This window comes from Paramisgurnus dabryanus, chromosome 3 (genome assembly GCF_030506205.2).
Source record: "Paramisgurnus dabryanus chromosome 3, PD_genome_1.1, whole genome shotgun sequence".
In the NCBI taxonomy this organism is placed as follows: domain Eukaryota; kingdom Metazoa; phylum Chordata; class Actinopteri; order Cypriniformes; family Cobitidae; genus Paramisgurnus; species Paramisgurnus dabryanus.
This window is the reverse complement of record NC_133339.1, coordinates 30,927,271-30,946,262: the sequence shown is the minus strand read 5'-3', so window position 1 is coordinate 30,946,262 and position 18,992 is coordinate 30,927,271. Positions and strand designations below refer to the sequence as shown.

Below are 18,992 nucleotides of genomic sequence, written 5' to 3'. Positions count from 1 at the left end.
CTTAATGTAACTGATTTATTTCCACAGGTCTCTTGTATACTGGAAAAGATTGGGAAGAAAAGGATTTATGGGATATGATGAAAACAAAAAGCTATACAAAGCCAGGGGATAAATCCATTATGCTTAGGAATAACATTAGACTTATGTGCTAAAGTAAAAATTATTTGTAAATGCAAAGAATAAATACAGATAATAACAACATGCAAGATAAAGAAGATGTATTAATTGTTAAAAGATGTAGAGAACAAAGTACTAATTGAAGTATCCAATTAATGACATTGTAAGACTAACCAGTTGATATCCAGATCCACATTGCTAACAAATGTTTCCCTGATGACAAATATTGTAATTGATCTTTGCTTTATATATTTAAATATTCAAAAAGAAGAAATATTTGTATGTTTTTATGAAATTAAACAATATACAATTTGGTATAGGAACAAAGAGGCTTTCAAAATAATGAGGGAATATATATTCAATGTACTGGACAAGTGGGGTTAATTTCTACTACAATATTATCAAAGTAATTGGCAATCATAAAAGATTAAACTTATATAAAAATGAATGATAATTTTATTAATGGTAACAACACAGCAGATTTGGAAGCTAAAGAAGCCTCAGAATGCCATACAGAAGTAGTGCTTCTATAGTGTTAATACAAAAGCCTTACTTAGAAGATAGAAGGAAAAAAAGAACACGCTGGATGTTAGGAATATTTTGTGGCACCTAAAGGGGGACAAAGAAAGACATTCAAGACATCTAATGTACACATTGGGGATAAATCATTCTATTGTACTGTAAAATGTTTCCTTTCCAGATGGGTGGTTTTAATTTCAAATTAAAAACTGAGATATAAAATAACTAATTACAATTAAAGATTAAAAAGAGGAAAAATTGGTATTATTCTCCATATGTGAAAAAATGGTCTCAATATTTGAGTACATTTATGGTTGAGTTTCTGTTCAACGGGTAAAGCTTGTGCCAAACAATAAGGATAAAAAATATAGAAGAAGTAATCCCTAGATCAGCATTTATTTAAAAACAATAAAGTGAATACTGCAACAATAAAGAACAAAGAAAAGACTAAGATGTGTTTACCATCCTTAATCATAAAAAGTATACCATCCCTTCAATGTCAAACTCAGCAAAAAATGTGAAAGCATGAAACTGAACTGACTGGATGCTTTGTCTCTTGCAATAATGAGTGACAGACTGCAAACTAACACTGCATGGAATGCTTATTGGTCGACCAATGCCAATACCAATGTCTGCGCAATACTATATAACAAAAATTCATCCCCAAAAAGGACTTCCTCTGGAACGACTGCAGATGGAGCTTTTGGAACAATTACAAATAAAGATGAGATCTTATGTGATAAAACTAATTGTATGCATAAGCTATTTGTGTGCAGGGAAAAAGAAAAGGAGCCTGATGAGGAGATGGAGATAAAATGCCATATTATGCCATGGGATCTAGTGTATCTGAGGGTCTTCAGGAGAGAGTGACATAAAACAAGGACCAAGGAGAGCAGCTCTAACAGCAGGCCAAGGGGGAAGGAGCACATCTGATGTCATCTGAGCCATTGCAAAAAGTTCCTAAAATACCAGTCGAAGAAGAGGACAACAAAAACACGATACAGAAGAGGAGAGCTGAGGAGCAGAGGAGAACTTAAACACAATAATGAAGAAGAGAGCTGAGGAAAAGAAAATAATAAAAGACATGATACAGAAGACAACAACAGAAAAATTAAAAGCAATTCAAGCCTACAAAGAGATAAAAAAACGAAGTAATGACCACTCAGGGCATATCAAGCAACAACAACAAAGTTAAGAAAAATATGTAAATGAGAAGAGACTTTCAGGAGCAACAACCAATGAGTGCAAAGCAGTGGAGTTCACAAGCAATACACAGAGACAAAGTTGCTGATAATGTGTAAAGGACACACAAGGAAAACTTCAAGGAATTAGCCATGGAAATTGAAAAATAAAGCTAATAACCAGTTTGACAATTATCAGCAACATATGGTAAATTCACACAACTGTAGTCAATAATCAAACTTTTCTTCAATTAACTTTTCACCTATCAGCAAGGATCAGTAACACTTCAGCGAGGACCAGTAACACCAGTGAGAATTTATTCTACAATAATCTCTGCAGAACCAAAGTTTAGATAAAATACTGAAGATACCAAAACAAAAAGGAGACAAGGACATCAACAGAAGAAAAAGGACGTCAACGGAAGGAAAAAAAAAAAATATGTTGGACATTTTATGGGAAACAAAAAAACATTATGAATGAATAGTACAAATGGGTAACTTTCAAAGCTAAGAGAAATTGGTATGAACAATTGCTTATTATGCTCTAAATCATAAAAGGTAGGAATAGTCAAAAGTCAACATGATATTACAGGGGGGTTCGATGTAACAAATTGACAAATTCTGGTGTTATAAAAGAGATGTTATAAAATTTTTAATAATTTGGGTGTTAGGTATGGAAAGGGTGGACAATGCTATTATATAGTATAGGAAATGAAAAAATGAAATCATAGCAGTGGACATATGAAGATCAAACAGTAATGTTAGCAGAATTCTTTTGGTTTAATTTTGATTTAATGGGAAATGTTAACTTATGGTGGTTTTGCAATTAGAGAAGAAATATATATGTACAAGACTAAGGTTAATTTAAGAAATCATCATGATTATATTGAAGTATATTGAACAAAATACTGAGAAAACAAATGATAAAACTAAAATTGTTTATCCCTAAATTGGTTTGGTATTACCTGTTACAATTTAAGCAAGAGATGAGATAAAATCATGGTTAGAATAAATATTGATTTAATCTAGAATTACTAAATTATATCTACTATAATCAACAAAAGTTTATTAAATTTAACTAATGACGTTTTAACAATTTTAGAAAAACAATGAGATACTACAAAGGGGTATAGTTTTTTGTATGGAGATTAATGTTATGCTAACAATACAACATCAAAATAGGTATTTATTGAAGCTATCAAGAAACTTAAGAGTTTATGATAGAAACTGCAACTAATACAGGAAGAAAGAATCTTAATGTGGAATTGGTGTGATTTAAAATTAGGGAATTGGGGAAAATGGTTTGTCAAATTATCACAGACATATTTTGGTATGTCAAATGATCAAAGGTATAGGTTAAAGGATGAATATTATCAAAGGTATAAGGTAAATGATGCAAATTATCAGAGGTTAAGGATTTGCAAGTTTAATTGGATGAATTGTTATTTTACTGTGTACTTCCTATATTGAAACAAATGTTAATGTTGAAATATCAAGATGAAAAGTTACTTCATATAGGAAATTACAAAGTGCATCAAAAATGGGTTTTGCAAAAGTTTGAAAATGGTAATACTACATCAGAAAAAGATAATAAGAATTGAAAAGGTATTTGACTAATTTCCACTCTTATGATGAATATGGATGTTTTTATGAGTTCTGATTTTACAGCAACAATGACATAATGACGTATATTCCATGATCATAAAGGTTTATTAATTGAAGGAGTAGGTTCTCTTACTTCTCCAAGAGAAGATGTTTGTTCCACACTCCACCAAAGTGCGGCAGCATGATTTAGTCATTGGTAAAGGGAAAGATGGCTTAGTTGGGCCATTAATTAGCTTGACTTAATTGAACTGGACTATGAAGTTGCACTTTGGGTGAGACTTGTGAAAGTCTCAAAGGGTGGAATGAAGAAGATTTTTTAATTCAGAACTATATTTTTAATTCAGAACTATATCTTTGGTGAACATGGTATTCAGATTCAAATGTGTTTTGCAAGAATGTATGTCTCATGCTTGTAAGCTGAAGACTAGCAGTCTTAAAGACTGCAATGTATGCAGAGTTTAAAATATGGTAACTGAGAGCAGAGCTAAAAATGCATAGGCTGACATTTAAGGAATGAAGTCACAACACCTGTCAAACATAAAAACATGCTAAAAACAACTACATGGGAGGAGTTTCAACTTTTAGAGAACTGTATATTAGGTTGCATTCTGAAAAAGACTCTTTAGTTGCCTGGCCACCAACTCGGCCTTATTGTTGTATGCAATAAAGTCATCTTTTGGCAATGGAACCCTCTGCTGAAAATTATTTTTCATAATCACTAAAAAAATCCACAACATTACAACAGCAGCGGCATGAAAGTGAAGTCATTTCGTGTAGGGGGCTAATCCTAAAAGGCCGTATGTTCGGCTGATAAACATTTGTCTGACACCACCGGAGTCTAATCCTGAGGATGAGAGGCATTCTGCTGAAGTTTATTGTGCATATGGGAGGGACTCAAAGCCAGCTGGTTTTTGTGCATGAGAGTCAAACAACAGCCAATGCTGACACTGTGATTTGCTACGAAGAACATCTGAAAAGCGTTTTTCGCGACGCATACATCCAATGGCCTTCATCTCACGGCTGTTCTTTAGAGCACAACACGCTTGATTTAGCTTTCCATGAAAGCATTAGAGGAAGTTGGCGGCACGAGCCAGCCGAAGGTTCCTGCCAGCTCGTTCCCCACAGAGGGGTCTCCTCAGGCACGGGCCAACATCGGGTTTAATGGACTTATTTGGCTTGTTAGCACTTTAGCAGCGCTGCCCTTGCTCACGCGGAGGTGAAATAGACAAGGTGCTCACACACACACACACAAACTCACATTAATATGCAGTTCTACACCCTTCTATTTTCTTTCTCATTTGCGCTAGTAAAATAAACACCTCTGTAATACAGTGCTGGACATCTACATGCTATGTGTCAAAAAGCGCTCCACATGAGTGGATGCAAGTAAACAGTCGGGCATAAGAGAGATAACGGCACTTAATAACATAGGGGAGGAACACGGCTCTTTCTGCAGGCCTCCTAATCACAATACTCCAGGAGATCGCAGAAACACAAGACAGATAGCTCATAAAAACAGCGACAAAGCCATAACTATTGTTCAGCGGTGAGCTTATGAACCCCCGCAGGTGGACATGCTGCAGATATTGAAGACACTTACTCATTGCCAAAGCCACAATAATTCTTGCAGTGACTTGTGCAGACACGACACTCTGGGTCCTGCTTTGAAGAGCTATGGCTATTCTATTGAGTTCTAAGTACATTAGGAGAAAAGCCCCAGAGGCTAACGCAATCAATGTTTGCCCAAGGAGTGTGAAAGTCTGTGTTTGACACCGCAAAGGACCTTGGGACCGCTCGACCAATTGTTGTCCGTGGCAGACAAGATTAAGTATTTAGTTATAACAATTTTTAAGCGTGCACACGTATTATTTCTTCAGCTATGGGTATTTTTATATCCTGGGGGTTAGGTTTTATTAAAAAAATGACAGATTTTCATCTCTTTCCTTTAGTTATATGAACGTCGTCTCATCTTTGAACTATTTTACACTGGCATTATTATTTATTTTTGTTACTATTTGAATGTCATTTTACTTTTGCGGAGATTTTTGTGTTTTGATTGGGTTTCCAGAACTGTTTTTTAATCTGAAAACACTCAAATCCATTACATAAATGCTAATTGTCATATATTGTTAAAGAGAGTGAAATCAACAATTTAACAAAATTATTTATTTAACATTTATTTTTAAAAATTGACAAAACTAATTCAGTTTTTTAAAATCATTTCACCATATTTTCTCCAGGAGAAGATAAGCTCTAAATCGAGATAAAAAACTTTAATAGTGGCCATTACTAAGCTTGTACTTTTGTAAAATTTTATATAGCCAATCTACATGCATTGTGTACACCGAAAAACCGACTTGTAAAATGTACTTTAAAAAATCCTCGTATTTGTAAGTAAAATTTACAACTTACCTACTAAAATCAAATAAAATCTACTGAATAATGTGTGATGGCCATTGATGCAGCCACACATTAGAGCGGTAACTACATGACATTACATTCACATTTCTGTTTACATAATTTGTTTCTTTAGTATTTAATGCAATATTTGTTACAGATCACTTCATATTATAGGACCATAAATGAAAATGACAGAGACAGTTGTTTTGTTTAAGTTTATTTTTCATTTGCATTCTTTCTTACCACCAACTAGTTTGGGTGCACACTTTCTAGTTAGTGGTTTATTTCCTTTTTGCTAATATTTATTTCTTTGAGTTTAAGTTACCTGTATGAGGAGTGGAGACGTGTTGCTGCTTAGTGTTGTGTGGAATGCCTGTGGAAGTCCGTGTCTATAGAGGACCGGCTGGCAACAACGACCATCTTTTAAGTTCCTGGAGTATTCCATGTTGGAAATTAGCTGGGGGGAATGTAGGATGGTTTGTTGATTTTGTCTGATATAATTTGCATATTGGCTAATGGTCTATTTTTATATTTTGAATTGTGTTATTTAACATATTTGATTTGGTTTACATTTTTTGTAAAATGGGTTTATTTAAATCTATTTAAATTGTGTTTTGTGTTATCCCCTGTGTGTGTGTAATGGACTAGTCCGGTGTGTATATAAGTTCCCTCATGTGTCATTTGAGTGGGTTTTTTTGTTCAGGATAGAACTCTTGTGTTAAGTTTGTTTGTTTGTTAGTTTATGTTAGCACAGATTTGAATTTCTTTATTCAAATTTAATTTGCTATTTTTTATGGGTTTGACCTTAAAATAAACCTTCTTTGTTTGGAAAACCTGTGTTCTTTTTGCCTCTGGCTGCTTGGTCCCTTACAAATGCATGAAAAACATTTGTTAAATAATTAAGTAAATGTCACATAATTATTTTTATTTTAGAAATTGGATTTATTTTAATCGTTTAGGTAAAGTCTATTACTTTTTTTGAATATTGAAGCATTAAAATTTAAATAAATCTTATTTAATGTTGTATGTTAGATTGCATTAACTGTTTCTTATTTTCTTTAACATAGTTCTATCGACTTAGTTACCGTTAGTGTTATAAATTAAATTATAACGCAAAATTCATGACTGACTATAAGTAACACTGATTACCTGAACGGTGACTTCACAAAATTATAATTTACAACAAAACAACATCAATTATATAAGAGCTTAAACCTTTATGACATTTTATTAACAAATATTTAAGTACGGTAATTAAAGTTCTTATCAGTTCTTATTTTGTGAAAAAGCTTAAAAAATCTATATATTTAGGTGCAAAGGATTGTGGGTACAACATGTGCAAATAAATGTAAGTTCATTTTACTTGAATTTTTTATTATAATGTATTTTATACGCTTAAGTTAAGTAAAATCAATTTTTTTACTTGAACGTGTTAAAGTTGTTGATTTAAATTGACTTAATTATTTTTGGACTATGTGCAGTGACTATAAAAATATAAAATACGACATACTTTTTCATTTTGTACATCAATTAATTGTGTATTTATCATCATTTTACTTAGAAAATCTAGTTCTAAATAAATGTTAATACTATGTAGAAATAATGAGGGTTAATATAATATATTTTACTACACAAAAAATATATAATAATATATTACAGTAATAATACCATATATCCTGTTTATATTTGATCTTTTATATTTCAATTTGTATATTTGCCTGTTCTACTCTGTATTTACTGGAAAGCTGCTTTGCTGCAATGTAAACATTTGAAAGTACTATAGAAATAGTTTTGAATTGAATTGTACAAAAAAGCAACAACATATTAGACAAAATATTCTTAACAAAAAAAAAATATTAATACATATATTTGAATATTAACAAAATAAGATACATATAATTCAAGATTAAAAATAATTTTTAGTGCCATTGTATTTCAAAAACATGAAACAATGAAAGTGACATATTTCTTGAGATTAACTAAGTTGCCTATAGTGGAAGAAATACCCTCATCAGTGTTTATATATGCATAAGTGCATGTGTTTGTGTTCATGTTCTTTAAAGGTGTATGTTATAAAAGGTTTACGGTATATACATATAATAGGTATTACTGTATACAAAACTCTTCATGACATCTCCTTTCAGGGTGAAAACAAGGTGACGGTAGTAGCAAAGCAATATGGCCACAAACAGAGATGCACACACTCACACTAAGACAGATTGCCAGCAACACATTCTCACAAGTCCCGTTATCGCCTAAATCAACAAATGAAAAGTGTTTGCACAAACAGATTTTTCAGGCCTGCTTTCGCTTGGCACCCTGTGCCTCTTGTCAATATAATACAGTATCTTTATTGAAAACTCCCCTTTCACAGTAACCAATATGTAATCCATCCGAACCTTGCTGTTTTCATTTCAACCTAATGTGAGCCAATAAGTATATAATAAGTGGCATGTCTGCGTGAAAACATGTAAAGTAGGTGCTATTGTATCCAATGCCCAAAAGAGAACGCGTCACTTGAATTAGGTCAAAATAGGACAAGATTATGTCCATAAAACTATATAATTCACCACGGTGAATGTCTTTCACATTACTCGTCACCAATCTTTGATTAGGGATTTGTCAGATCTACACTAAATTGTGACTGCTTGTGCTGGACAGCTTTGAAAGAGTCTTTTAAATCGGACATTAAAGTTAACCCGAACCATGGTCCATGAATGCAGATGAAAGCATCAAGTTCACTTTCACCAGCTTGGCCCACAGGAGTGGGTGCCGGTCGTGTTATCTATGGTCGCTGAGCCTCTGAGATGGGAATGAGACACGGGCAGCTATTTTTGCAAGCTTAACCAATGCTGTTAGAGGATCTATCAAGAGTAATTTGCCTCACAAAGGTCAACGCAGCCAGGGGCAGAAAAAGGATCACAGGCAAAAGCCTACAACAACAGTGAGTCACCATGGTCCACATTCTCCTGCTGGCATCATAGAACACCATGTACCTATGACCATAACCGACACTGTCATGAATAAAGACAAATAAACTAACATTAATACTAGTATTGATTTTGTACAACATTAGATACTGATAGATGAATGTTGCATGGTTTGAGAAGCCACACTGTTCGGTTACTATAAAATAGAACTTAACTACTCATTACTAGAGACTGTCCTCCAAAATTTAATGACCTCATAGGTCGTTTGTGCAAGCACCTTATTATGACGTAAAGTGACGTATTAAGGGATTAGTGTCCTCTAGCGGCATTAGCTTTTACAACCGTTTTAAGGGTTTTGCCTTGTACATCAGATTAGACTAAATTTAATTTTATAAATTTGTAAATGTAGAAACGGTTTCATAAACATTTATGGTTTTAAAGATATTTTGGAGCATTTAACCCCATCCTCACCCTTGCCCTAAACCCAACCACTTCTCAACCATATAAAACACAACATGCAAGTAAAAGTACAAGCAGGTTTTTTAGTTGCATAAAACAGTATAAAAGTATAACAAACCATTCCCGTTGCAAACCTTGCGAACTGAAGCCATACGATTACTTTGTATGAAGAACTCGGTAACGTCAGATCTCATTCAAACATAAACCAGCATGACGTAGTCGGTCACAAGAGCCAATAGCGCTTCAGATTCTTAGCTGACGTAATGATGCGATTGGTCACGAGACACACAAGAGCCAATGCCTTTTCACAATCACTGATGATGTATCATCGCTTCTTGTGGCATTTGAATCAGTCTACACCGAATCTGATATTTACAGCGGATTGTTATCACTTTTGAATCTTTTCTTCAAATAAATCGATCGCTTGACCTCGGTACACTTGGCATATTTTAAGTAAATTTTTTAAAAGTTGTGACTGGTTTTGTATGCTGTGTTTATATCATATAATAAATAAATGTTATTTGCCCTAAATACCAGAATAGTGTAATGTGTAATAAAACACAATGAATCCTGGCACTTTAAATTGAAAATCTTATTCCAGTACATGTCATCATAGCAAAATTATACCCCAAAATATCATTTTATACCCTAATATATTAAGTTTTACCTGTGGCCGGTAGAGGCGCTATTTTAGTAAATGCATCTATCGGTCATATTTGGTGAAATGGACAAACGACCAAAGCAATGGTATGGGTTGGAGGATAAGTTGCATTACTAACCACAATGACAATGGTGTATTTAAATAACTCAGTTATTACTCTCTGAAAATAATATGGCATTACTCTTTACTGATTACTTTTCAAAATCCGTATGAACCATGACCACATGGACAATTAAAATAATTTTTACATTTTAAAATCTATACAGATTAACTTAAACATCCCTCTAACAAGCTGTAAACATTACACTTTCAGTACACATTTGTAAATCATTTTAAAACAATCTCTCAAATATAATATTGTTTTATACAGAATTTTTGAAAGTTTATACAGTACACTCTAGAGAGGATGTTCATTTTTTACACATTGTTTTGTGTTATCCTATTAAACACATATAGGGCCCTATCTTGCACCCAGCGCAATTGACTTTGTCAGTGACACATGTATCATTTGCACCGGCGCACAGCGGGTTTTTCCCTCCACAGACGCACGTCGGCAATGAATTTAGGGAATGAATTTGCGCTCCCGGGGCGGTTCAGCGCAAAAAAGGAGGCGTGTTCCGGCGCAAACCATCCCTGATGCTATTTTCCAGTTTCAAAAAACAATTGCGCAACTGACCAAAAAAAAACTAGTCTAAAGTCAGTGGCGCGTTGCGCGTGGTTCATTATGCTATTTTAAGGGCACATGCTTGACCATAATGTATAGCGTGCACAACGCGCACACACTTTGCTTTTCTAATCTACACAGATGCAACAGTTATTTTTGAAAATCATAAATTTTTACAATAAAAAATATTAACAGTTTTTATTTATTGTGTGGCGGCGTTAAAAAATTCTCATGCAAATAACGCTTAAAATATTTTCATAACTTTGTTGTGTGGCTGTATTACGTTTATTTTATGTAAATAATAATTAAAATGTTTTCATAAGAAACCTTAATGTTTGTGAACTGGATGTCCTCTGCTGGCGTCAGGTTCTGTGTAGAGGGATCCACCTCCCGTTACACGGCGTGCCCGATTTATGCTGGCAAGCTTGGGATTCCCCCGTCTCCTGACATCATTGTAGCACTTGGCGCAACGTCCTGGGGATGCCAGCTGATGAGACAATTGTGGCTATTTCCTCCCACGCCTGTTTGATCGACGCTGATTTGGGCGGGTTTCTCCCATCCCCATACAAAATAACTTCTCTGTCTTTGACTGCTCTTACAAGAACGTCGGTCTCCTCGGCTGTGAACCGCTCCTGGCGTGCGACTGGTAAATCCGTCATAATAAAAGCAACCCGCCATGGAACTTGCGCACTTGCGTTTAAAGGGAATGTTGGATGACGTTCTGATTGGTTTATTTTTTAGGTTACGCCCAAACCACATCTATGAATAATGAACCTACTTCAGACCAACCCCTTATTGATTTGCGCCTGGCGCAAGAGTTATTTCTCCCGCCGGGAAAATAGCAACAGCGCCCAAGATCCGCCCACAAACTCACTTGCGCATTGTACTTCGCACTTGCGTTTCAGATCGTTAAAATAGGGCCCTATGTGTTATTTAACCACATTATGTGTCATTTTGTGTTGGTTTTGTGTTTAAATAAATAAAAGGGACAACACAAGATGACTAATGCAAGCGCATAATAATTAACTGTAAAATCAAAATGCTTCAAAATGAAAAATGTCAGGAAAAAGTCATCTAATTACAAATTAAAGAGCTCAGATGCAAAAGCAGCTAAACGCCACCGTAATCATAAATGAGATAATGATTTTAACCGAATGCTCTTGGTACATATATCAGCTTTAAACTGTAATTACATGGTAGAGATCATGATCTTAAGCAAATCGTACAGTCCATTAAATCCAATCCAATTGCATGAACAACGGCACGGATTTAAACTGTTGAGGTGCAATAATTTTTTTTCCTGGTTCACTGAATATATTAGGATATTTAACAAATTCTTTTAGCCTTTTACCTTCATTCAGTAAAGAGTGAAGACTTTTTTGGAAATAAAGATTTTTGCATGTACTTAGAGGGTTATAATAATAATAATAACTTTATTTTATATAGCGCCTTTAAAAGCAGCATCTCAAAGCGATTATGCATCAGTCTATTTTGTTACTAACAAAACTACTTAAGTGTCATTTGTGAAAATAAGGCATTTCATTGACTAATAACCTTATCCTTGCCAATAAAGTAAAATGACTGAAACTAAAGTGCCTGATAAAAATTTTTAAATTACAAGAAAAGATGTCATACTTAGAGGGTTTGCATCTGAGCTCTTCAAATATTGTAATGCATTGCACCCAACACTGCTTAGCCAACACAAAATGCATTGGACACACTATATTTCCAGTAATTGAAGCTTAGAAGCCCCACAGTTTCTTTATAAATAAATCCAGACTGGCTACAACTATTCAGAAATGTATATTTTGGCAAAAATATAATGGCTGCCTGCCTATTCCCATTTTCATTTATTTAAAATCAAGAACTCTCTTCAGAATCCCTCACAATAAAGTGGATGAGCTCTTGTCAGCGGCGCTAAATGAAAATGTTAAGAAGCAAGTCTGACTGTAACACTTACTGTGTTTTTACACAAAGAAACATTCAATATTCATTTCTTCTGCTTATTTTAAATGGTCACAAAAAATCTGCTCCCATATAGATAAAAACTGTATTACAACAATGTTCTGCAAAGTGCCGACAAGTTTCTTCCATTACCAGTGTCAAAAGAAATAAAGCTCACTCTATCCATGTGCATTACCCCGTGTTCGGCACCTTAATAAAGCAAAAATACCAGGTAATGTCCAGCATGCCAGTCTCATGTGGTATATTATAAACCATTTTCATTGTTCCTGCCCTGATGCATGTGCATCACTCCATGCATGTTTGACACATGTGAGAGGTGCAGCGTGATGATGGCCATGTATTTCTATGTTTCCAAAGCCTTTATAACCAAGGGGAGAAAGAGGAGGAGGAGGCTGGAAAGCAGGGGCTGGGGATGGGGGAAGGTATAGAGATAGAGCAGTGGGCATATCTCGCAGGCGGGAGCGGCTGGTTTCCAAGGAGATGTGTGTGCGTGATGAGAGTGCATGAGACAGGCTTTGCTTGGGTGCACACTTGGAAGGGAGAGTCCCTCTTCATCACTCCCTGCTTTGCCTTTCTCTCTCTCTCACTCTTTCCTTTTCTCTCTCCACCTCAGTTCCCAGGTCATCATTTATCCTGAGCACGGCCAAACCGGTCCCCTGAGATCCACCTGCACTTGAGAACGTACCGCATTAATCTTACACCTCCATTCAACATATGAACCCGTGTTAAATTCCACTAGACTGCTCCTTATTATTATTACACACATAACCACTAATGCATCTCCCCGCGATGACATGCTATGTAACACGCCATATATATTTAATAAAGTCTGGTAACCGCGTACCGCAGCAACACGCAATGAATCACAAGTCGCACATGCTGATTCATACTTTTCACATGAACTCTAATGGCAAATTATAAATGATGTTTGCATTAAACATATGACCGATCCATGAGCCTTTGCCATTTAAACTGTAATTACGTGGTAGAGATCATGATCTTGAGCAAATCGTACAGCCCATCAAATCCAACTCACACTTTAGTTCACAGCTCTTCCAGGAAGTCTCGATATGTGTTGCTGTTTAGTCCTCCTGCAGAGACAGAGTCATTTACATATTGGCACACAGAGCTGTACTTGATGAACTTCCCCCAGGGCATTTAACAGACCTGGCTGCTGGACATTAAATCAGGATGAATAGAAAGACAGTGTGACCTCACATTAAACACACTAATGAAATTATAAACAAACACACACACACTCACTCTTCTTGGCACCATGGCCTCACTTACAATTTTATACCTGTACGGTCTTTTCAAAATGTGCTACTCTTCCCCGATGTTTTGCTTCTGTGCTTTCAGCATCTCAAACTCCAGAGCAAAAAAACCTCAGAGAGGCCAAATGTCTTACCATATGAACCATACGGATATGCATGCAGCAAGAATCCATTAAATAACATCAAAGTATGGGTGGATATGTTGAAGGTACACACTCATGCCATTCAGTCGAACCATTTCTTTTTTCACCTTTTTCACCTTTTGTGCTACAGTTATAGAACCATACAGCCAAAAATGATTTCTCTTTATTTTTAAGAGTCTGGTAAGGGTCTGTTGAACAGCACACTTCTAAAGGTTAAATTCATGGAGGATGATCACGTATACCGGCATCTCGTCCAGTAGAAACCCTAATTATTACATTCCTCAAAAAGATTAATATATGGATGAGTGTAGAGCGTGACTCAGACTGATAGGTTTCCACTTGCCACAAGGATCAATCCCTTGTTGATATTAAGGGGATAAATCATGCAGATCTTTTTTTAGATTTAAAGTGCATCAAATATGGCTGTGGGTACATCTGGTTCGCTGCGTGACAGTGACATACACTTCAATTAAATTAATAGTGAAAAGTCAATCACTGGATTTGTGTAATCTGCCATGGCCACATCTATTGGATTGCTCCCATCCCTTTCAATTAAAGATGAGGATCTTCCCATCGCACTGCAGTCATGTCACCTCACTGTGTTCCCCGGGGCAGGAGATTAATCAAAGTTTGAAAAGACATTATGAAGTACATTATTCTGCTTCCAGTCAAACTGTGTCAGGGCTGCCCGAATTTAAACTACATCGAATTCAAATGAATCTGTCCTGAGAACAAAGGCTGAGGAAAAACACAGCATGTTTTTTTACAGTCTTGTAAAAACTGTCAACCTCTCTCTCTCTTTCTCTCTCTCTCTCTCTCTGTAGATGGGTTTGTAGAGTTTAGTGTGCTTATGCACACCACTAGGCCTTTAGTTTGAATTGGCTTTGATTTTCTCTCACGTAACCTTATAGAAGTGTATTGTGTGGGTCAGGACAGGCCTGAATAAAGACAATCCATGAATAAAGACAATATTTTCCTCAATACAGATTCATTGTTCTTGTTTTCATTAGCTCTATATTGTTATCATCACGTTGACATTGAGTGCCTTTACATTGTGACAAATTAAGTGCTCCACGTCAACAGATTGCAACACTGACAGATTTATACTTTGCCGAATGAAGTGCTTTTATTGAACCGTAATATAAGGTAGTCAATATGATTGCCTGTGTTATTTTAGATTGACAAGTGAGTAATTAGACAATTTAGCTCTGATCTATTGCTTATATGACAGCTGCAATTATACCGCTGCCTATTTTAAAGATTGCACTCGTGTGTAGAGACAACCATTCCAACATGTAATGAACCAATAAACTGTTACGACTGATCGAAGTATTACAGCATTAAAAGTAAATTTAGGTGACTGAGATTGAGTCACGTTGACATATTCTTGGTCTGTCATCTTATCATATCTATATATACTGTGTGATGGCTTGCCAAGTGGTTTGTTATCTTAAACAAAATCATACACTCTTAAAAAAAAGAGTGTTGCCTTTGAATAAGCATTTTTGGTTCTCCAAAGAACCTTTAAGTCAACGGTCTAAGAAGAACAATTTCTTTTAATCCTCTAAAGAACATTTTGTGCAACAGAAATATTTTATGGATGTTGAAAGTTCTTTCATTTTTTAAGAATTTAGTATAACCAGGCACACTTAGTCATCATGCACTTTTAAGAAGCACATGTTAAAATCAAATTGTACCTTACCTTCTAGACAGCAGGTTCTCCACAGCCCCGAATGGGTCATCACCTCTTCATTCTTCCTGCTCGTTTCGTTCTCGTTATTACTTTTGACCCTGCACACTCCTCTCGAGTACAGCCAGTAGTCCGTGCCCACAGCTATGGTCATGAGGCTGAAAGCGGCGAAAGCGCCCACTGTGGTGATGAGCATCTGGACTCCTCTGTCACACATCAACATTGTACCTCATTTCAGGATAGGGGTTAAAACAAGATGCCTAGCGTCTCTCGCCAAACCCCCTAGCCAGCTTGATGTGCGGACTCCATGCTCCAATCGACTTGAAGAGCCCGTACCATTGTTTATTTCTTAGGTCTGTGGTGTCGAGACTGTTGCAGTCGGTGTTGTTGCTTTTCAAGTTCACGATGTTTCCATCGCTCGAGACCCGTTGATAAGAGAAACGGAGAGCTGTTTGTTTCCAATTCTGTGCTGTGAAAAAAATGTTGTCGAGGAACAGTGTCTCATCAGTATCACAGCATTTTGCAATTGAGGTACCAGTTTAGGAGACGAGACACGATGTTTCGGCTCTGTAAACAGTAGAGCGAAACTGTTATTTCACGCAATTTTTTAAGAAAAACATTTTGTGTACAAAAACCGTAATAGATTATTGTTCATCAATGGAGTCAAGTATCAAAAATATTGTCCCTTAATAATCCACCGGAAAATACCTTCCCTCAACGAATGCATCCTGCGGTTTTCTTTATAACACTACAGGAGAGTAAATATCCCACTTCCTGATAAGCGTGCTCATCTGTCCAAAATTCCCGTCGAGACGTGGCGACTAAAAAAATGACATTTTGACGGGGAGCAGCAATGTGTTGAAGGCACCTATCAAAAACTGATCATTTTAATGAACATAATCCCAGCACTTGTAATAGCTGTGCAGCGTTACTGTCAGCGGTGACGCTGCTTCCCGCAAATGTGCCTTATAGCAGTGACAGCTCCCACGCGCGTTTGAAACACCGCCCACAGAGGGAGCGCGCTGGCTGCTGTCCGCGGTGCTGAATGGACCGAGCCTTTTTCCTCTCTTTCTCTCTCTCTCTCTCTCTCTCTCTCTCTCTCTCTCTCTCTCTCTCTCATTGCCCCAGCCAATGCCCTACTTAAGGCCTTCATATGCAAAGATATGATGCAAGAATCGATGGATAAAAAATCGGACTCTGGAGAACAGGAACGTATTTTAAAGAGGTACTGACATTTGCAGATTCATCAGAGATATGAGACAATACTCAAAAGTTTCATCATCTTTTTGTAGTGTGACAAAAAAATAGGGCCACTCTTTAGTTCACGAGCCCACATTTAAATAACTGTGGTATACTTCAGCATTTACTATAGTATATTATAGTAATTGCTTACTAGGCCTACACGTTGTTACAGTTTTTCACAATTGCTAATTGCCCACTTTCTCAAAACCTTAAGCACAAAATTGAATCTTCAAACTACAGTGAAGCTCTGACTCTACTGGCAAAATCAAACAATCGCCTCAAAATAGTTTACAGTTTTCTGAATTGCTAAAACACATTTTTGAAACCATCACTCATTTTCTCAAAACTTTAAAGACAAATCCAACTTGTCAAACTACATTCACAGAACGCCGGACTCTTTTAGCAAAATCGAACAATTCCTTCAAAACCATTTCACCTGTACTCAAAATCAAACTAAGCTTTCAAATCAAACACACATAAGTCTATAATATAAAACACTAAAGAGCATCAATTAGTCACTAACTTAAAAAATGGAAAACACAACATCCAGGACACCTGCCTACAGAAAATACATGTTTATAGTTCATAACAACACCCGGTAATCATACGTTTAGTTCAGTGAATATAGTGAATACTTTACTGCAGGTACTGCAAGTCATAGTAATATTACTGTAAGCAGCACTTACAAAAAGTCAGCAATCCAACTGCATATTTTGCCAGTTGCATCGTCTCTGGTGTTCTTTTCTTCCTCATACTCTTCATCTGCCTCTCAGACTGTTTCCAATCTGTTCCCACACAATTAGTAAAAAATTCCATTTAAAAAAGTGTGTACAATTTTGAGTTGTTGTGTTTCTTGATGACAACTGTGTTGTATTTGTGTTCAACATTTGCCTGCCTGTGTTTAGCATTGATAAAACAAATGCATTGCAGTGTGAAATGTGTGTTTTAGTGAGAAGTTTGTGTTTAGAGTTTTGCAAAAAGAGTGTATGATTTGACAAATACGTTTAGGCCATAAGAATTTGGTTCAGAGATTGGTGTTTAGTGTTTTAGCAATTCAGAAAAACTCTACTTTCACATCCAGTCAATATACAAAATACTACAAAGCATAAAAAAGCACAGCATCCAGGCATCTGGTTACAGAAAAATGCATGTTTATTGTATAACTACACAGATAACAACGTATTTTTTACACAAAAATCTGTATAATCAGTTCAGGGACTATTTTGGATAAGTACTGCAACTACAAAAAGAGTCAATTTTGAATGAAAATCATGTTACAGTCCTCAAACATGTGCAACATCAAAACCAAAGTCAATGAGAAATTCATTCTGTTTCAGCATCTCAGCATTTTCATGTTGGTCTGACCACAAGCCTTCATTCACATCACAGACAAGGTTGTCCCTAAGCAGAGGATAAACCCTCTTGACAACACACCAACCTATCACACTACAGGCCGATTGCTTTTTCTCTGGGGTCCTGCTCTTCTTCAAACAGCAATCTTCCTCTCATCCACAATCTCTTCCTCATACTCCTCCTCTGCGTTTCAGAGTGTGTCCATGTATTGTTGGTATTAACATACAACACACACTCTGTGTGAGCTGGTTTATTTTGTGTACAATTTGTAAAAACATCAATACAAAAACGTGTGAAGAATTAAGAGTTGTTGTCACTACTCAGTGTTGTAGCCATGTGTAACTTTTGCTGCATGTGTTAAGTGTTTTGTGCTGGAGGTTTGCAAATAGTTAAAAACCAAAACTTTTTAAGGTTTTGCCAAAAGAGTAAATTATTTGACAGATTGGTTTAGACCAGGGGTGTCCAATCCTTCTCCTGGAGGGCCGGTGTCTCTGCAGAGTTTTATTCAAACCCTAATCAAACACTGATCCAGCTAATCAAGGTCTTACTAGGCAGACTAGATACTTTGAGGCAGGTGTGTTGAGGGAAGTTTTAGCTAAACTCTGTAGGACACAGGCCCTCCAGGACCAACTTTGGACACCCCTGGTTTAGACCATTTGGACCATTTAGACCAGTGTTTGAGCAATTCAGGAAAAACTGTAATGTAGTATACAGAATTTTCAGCACTGTTAACGATAAACAGTACAGTAGGTTACTTTACCATTTACTAGGGTACGGCAGTAATAATGT

General features: G+C 36.1%; 1 protein-coding gene across 1 annotated transcript in view; it reads right to left on the bottom strand.

Moving 5' to 3' along the window:
• Nucleotides 1–16,654, bottom strand: part of cacng3b (calcium channel, voltage-dependent, gamma subunit 3b) — a 46,599-nt gene extending 29,945 nt beyond the window's left edge. Inside the window, exon 1 of the mRNA XM_065255369.2 lies at nucleotides 15,621–16,654. Coding sequence (XP_065111441.1) covers nucleotides 15,621–15,831 — 211 coding nt within the window. The 5' untranslated portion in view covers nucleotides 15,832–16,654. The remainder of the gene's footprint in view (nucleotides 1–15,620) is intronic.
• Nucleotides 16,655–18,992: the final 2,338 nt, after the last annotated feature.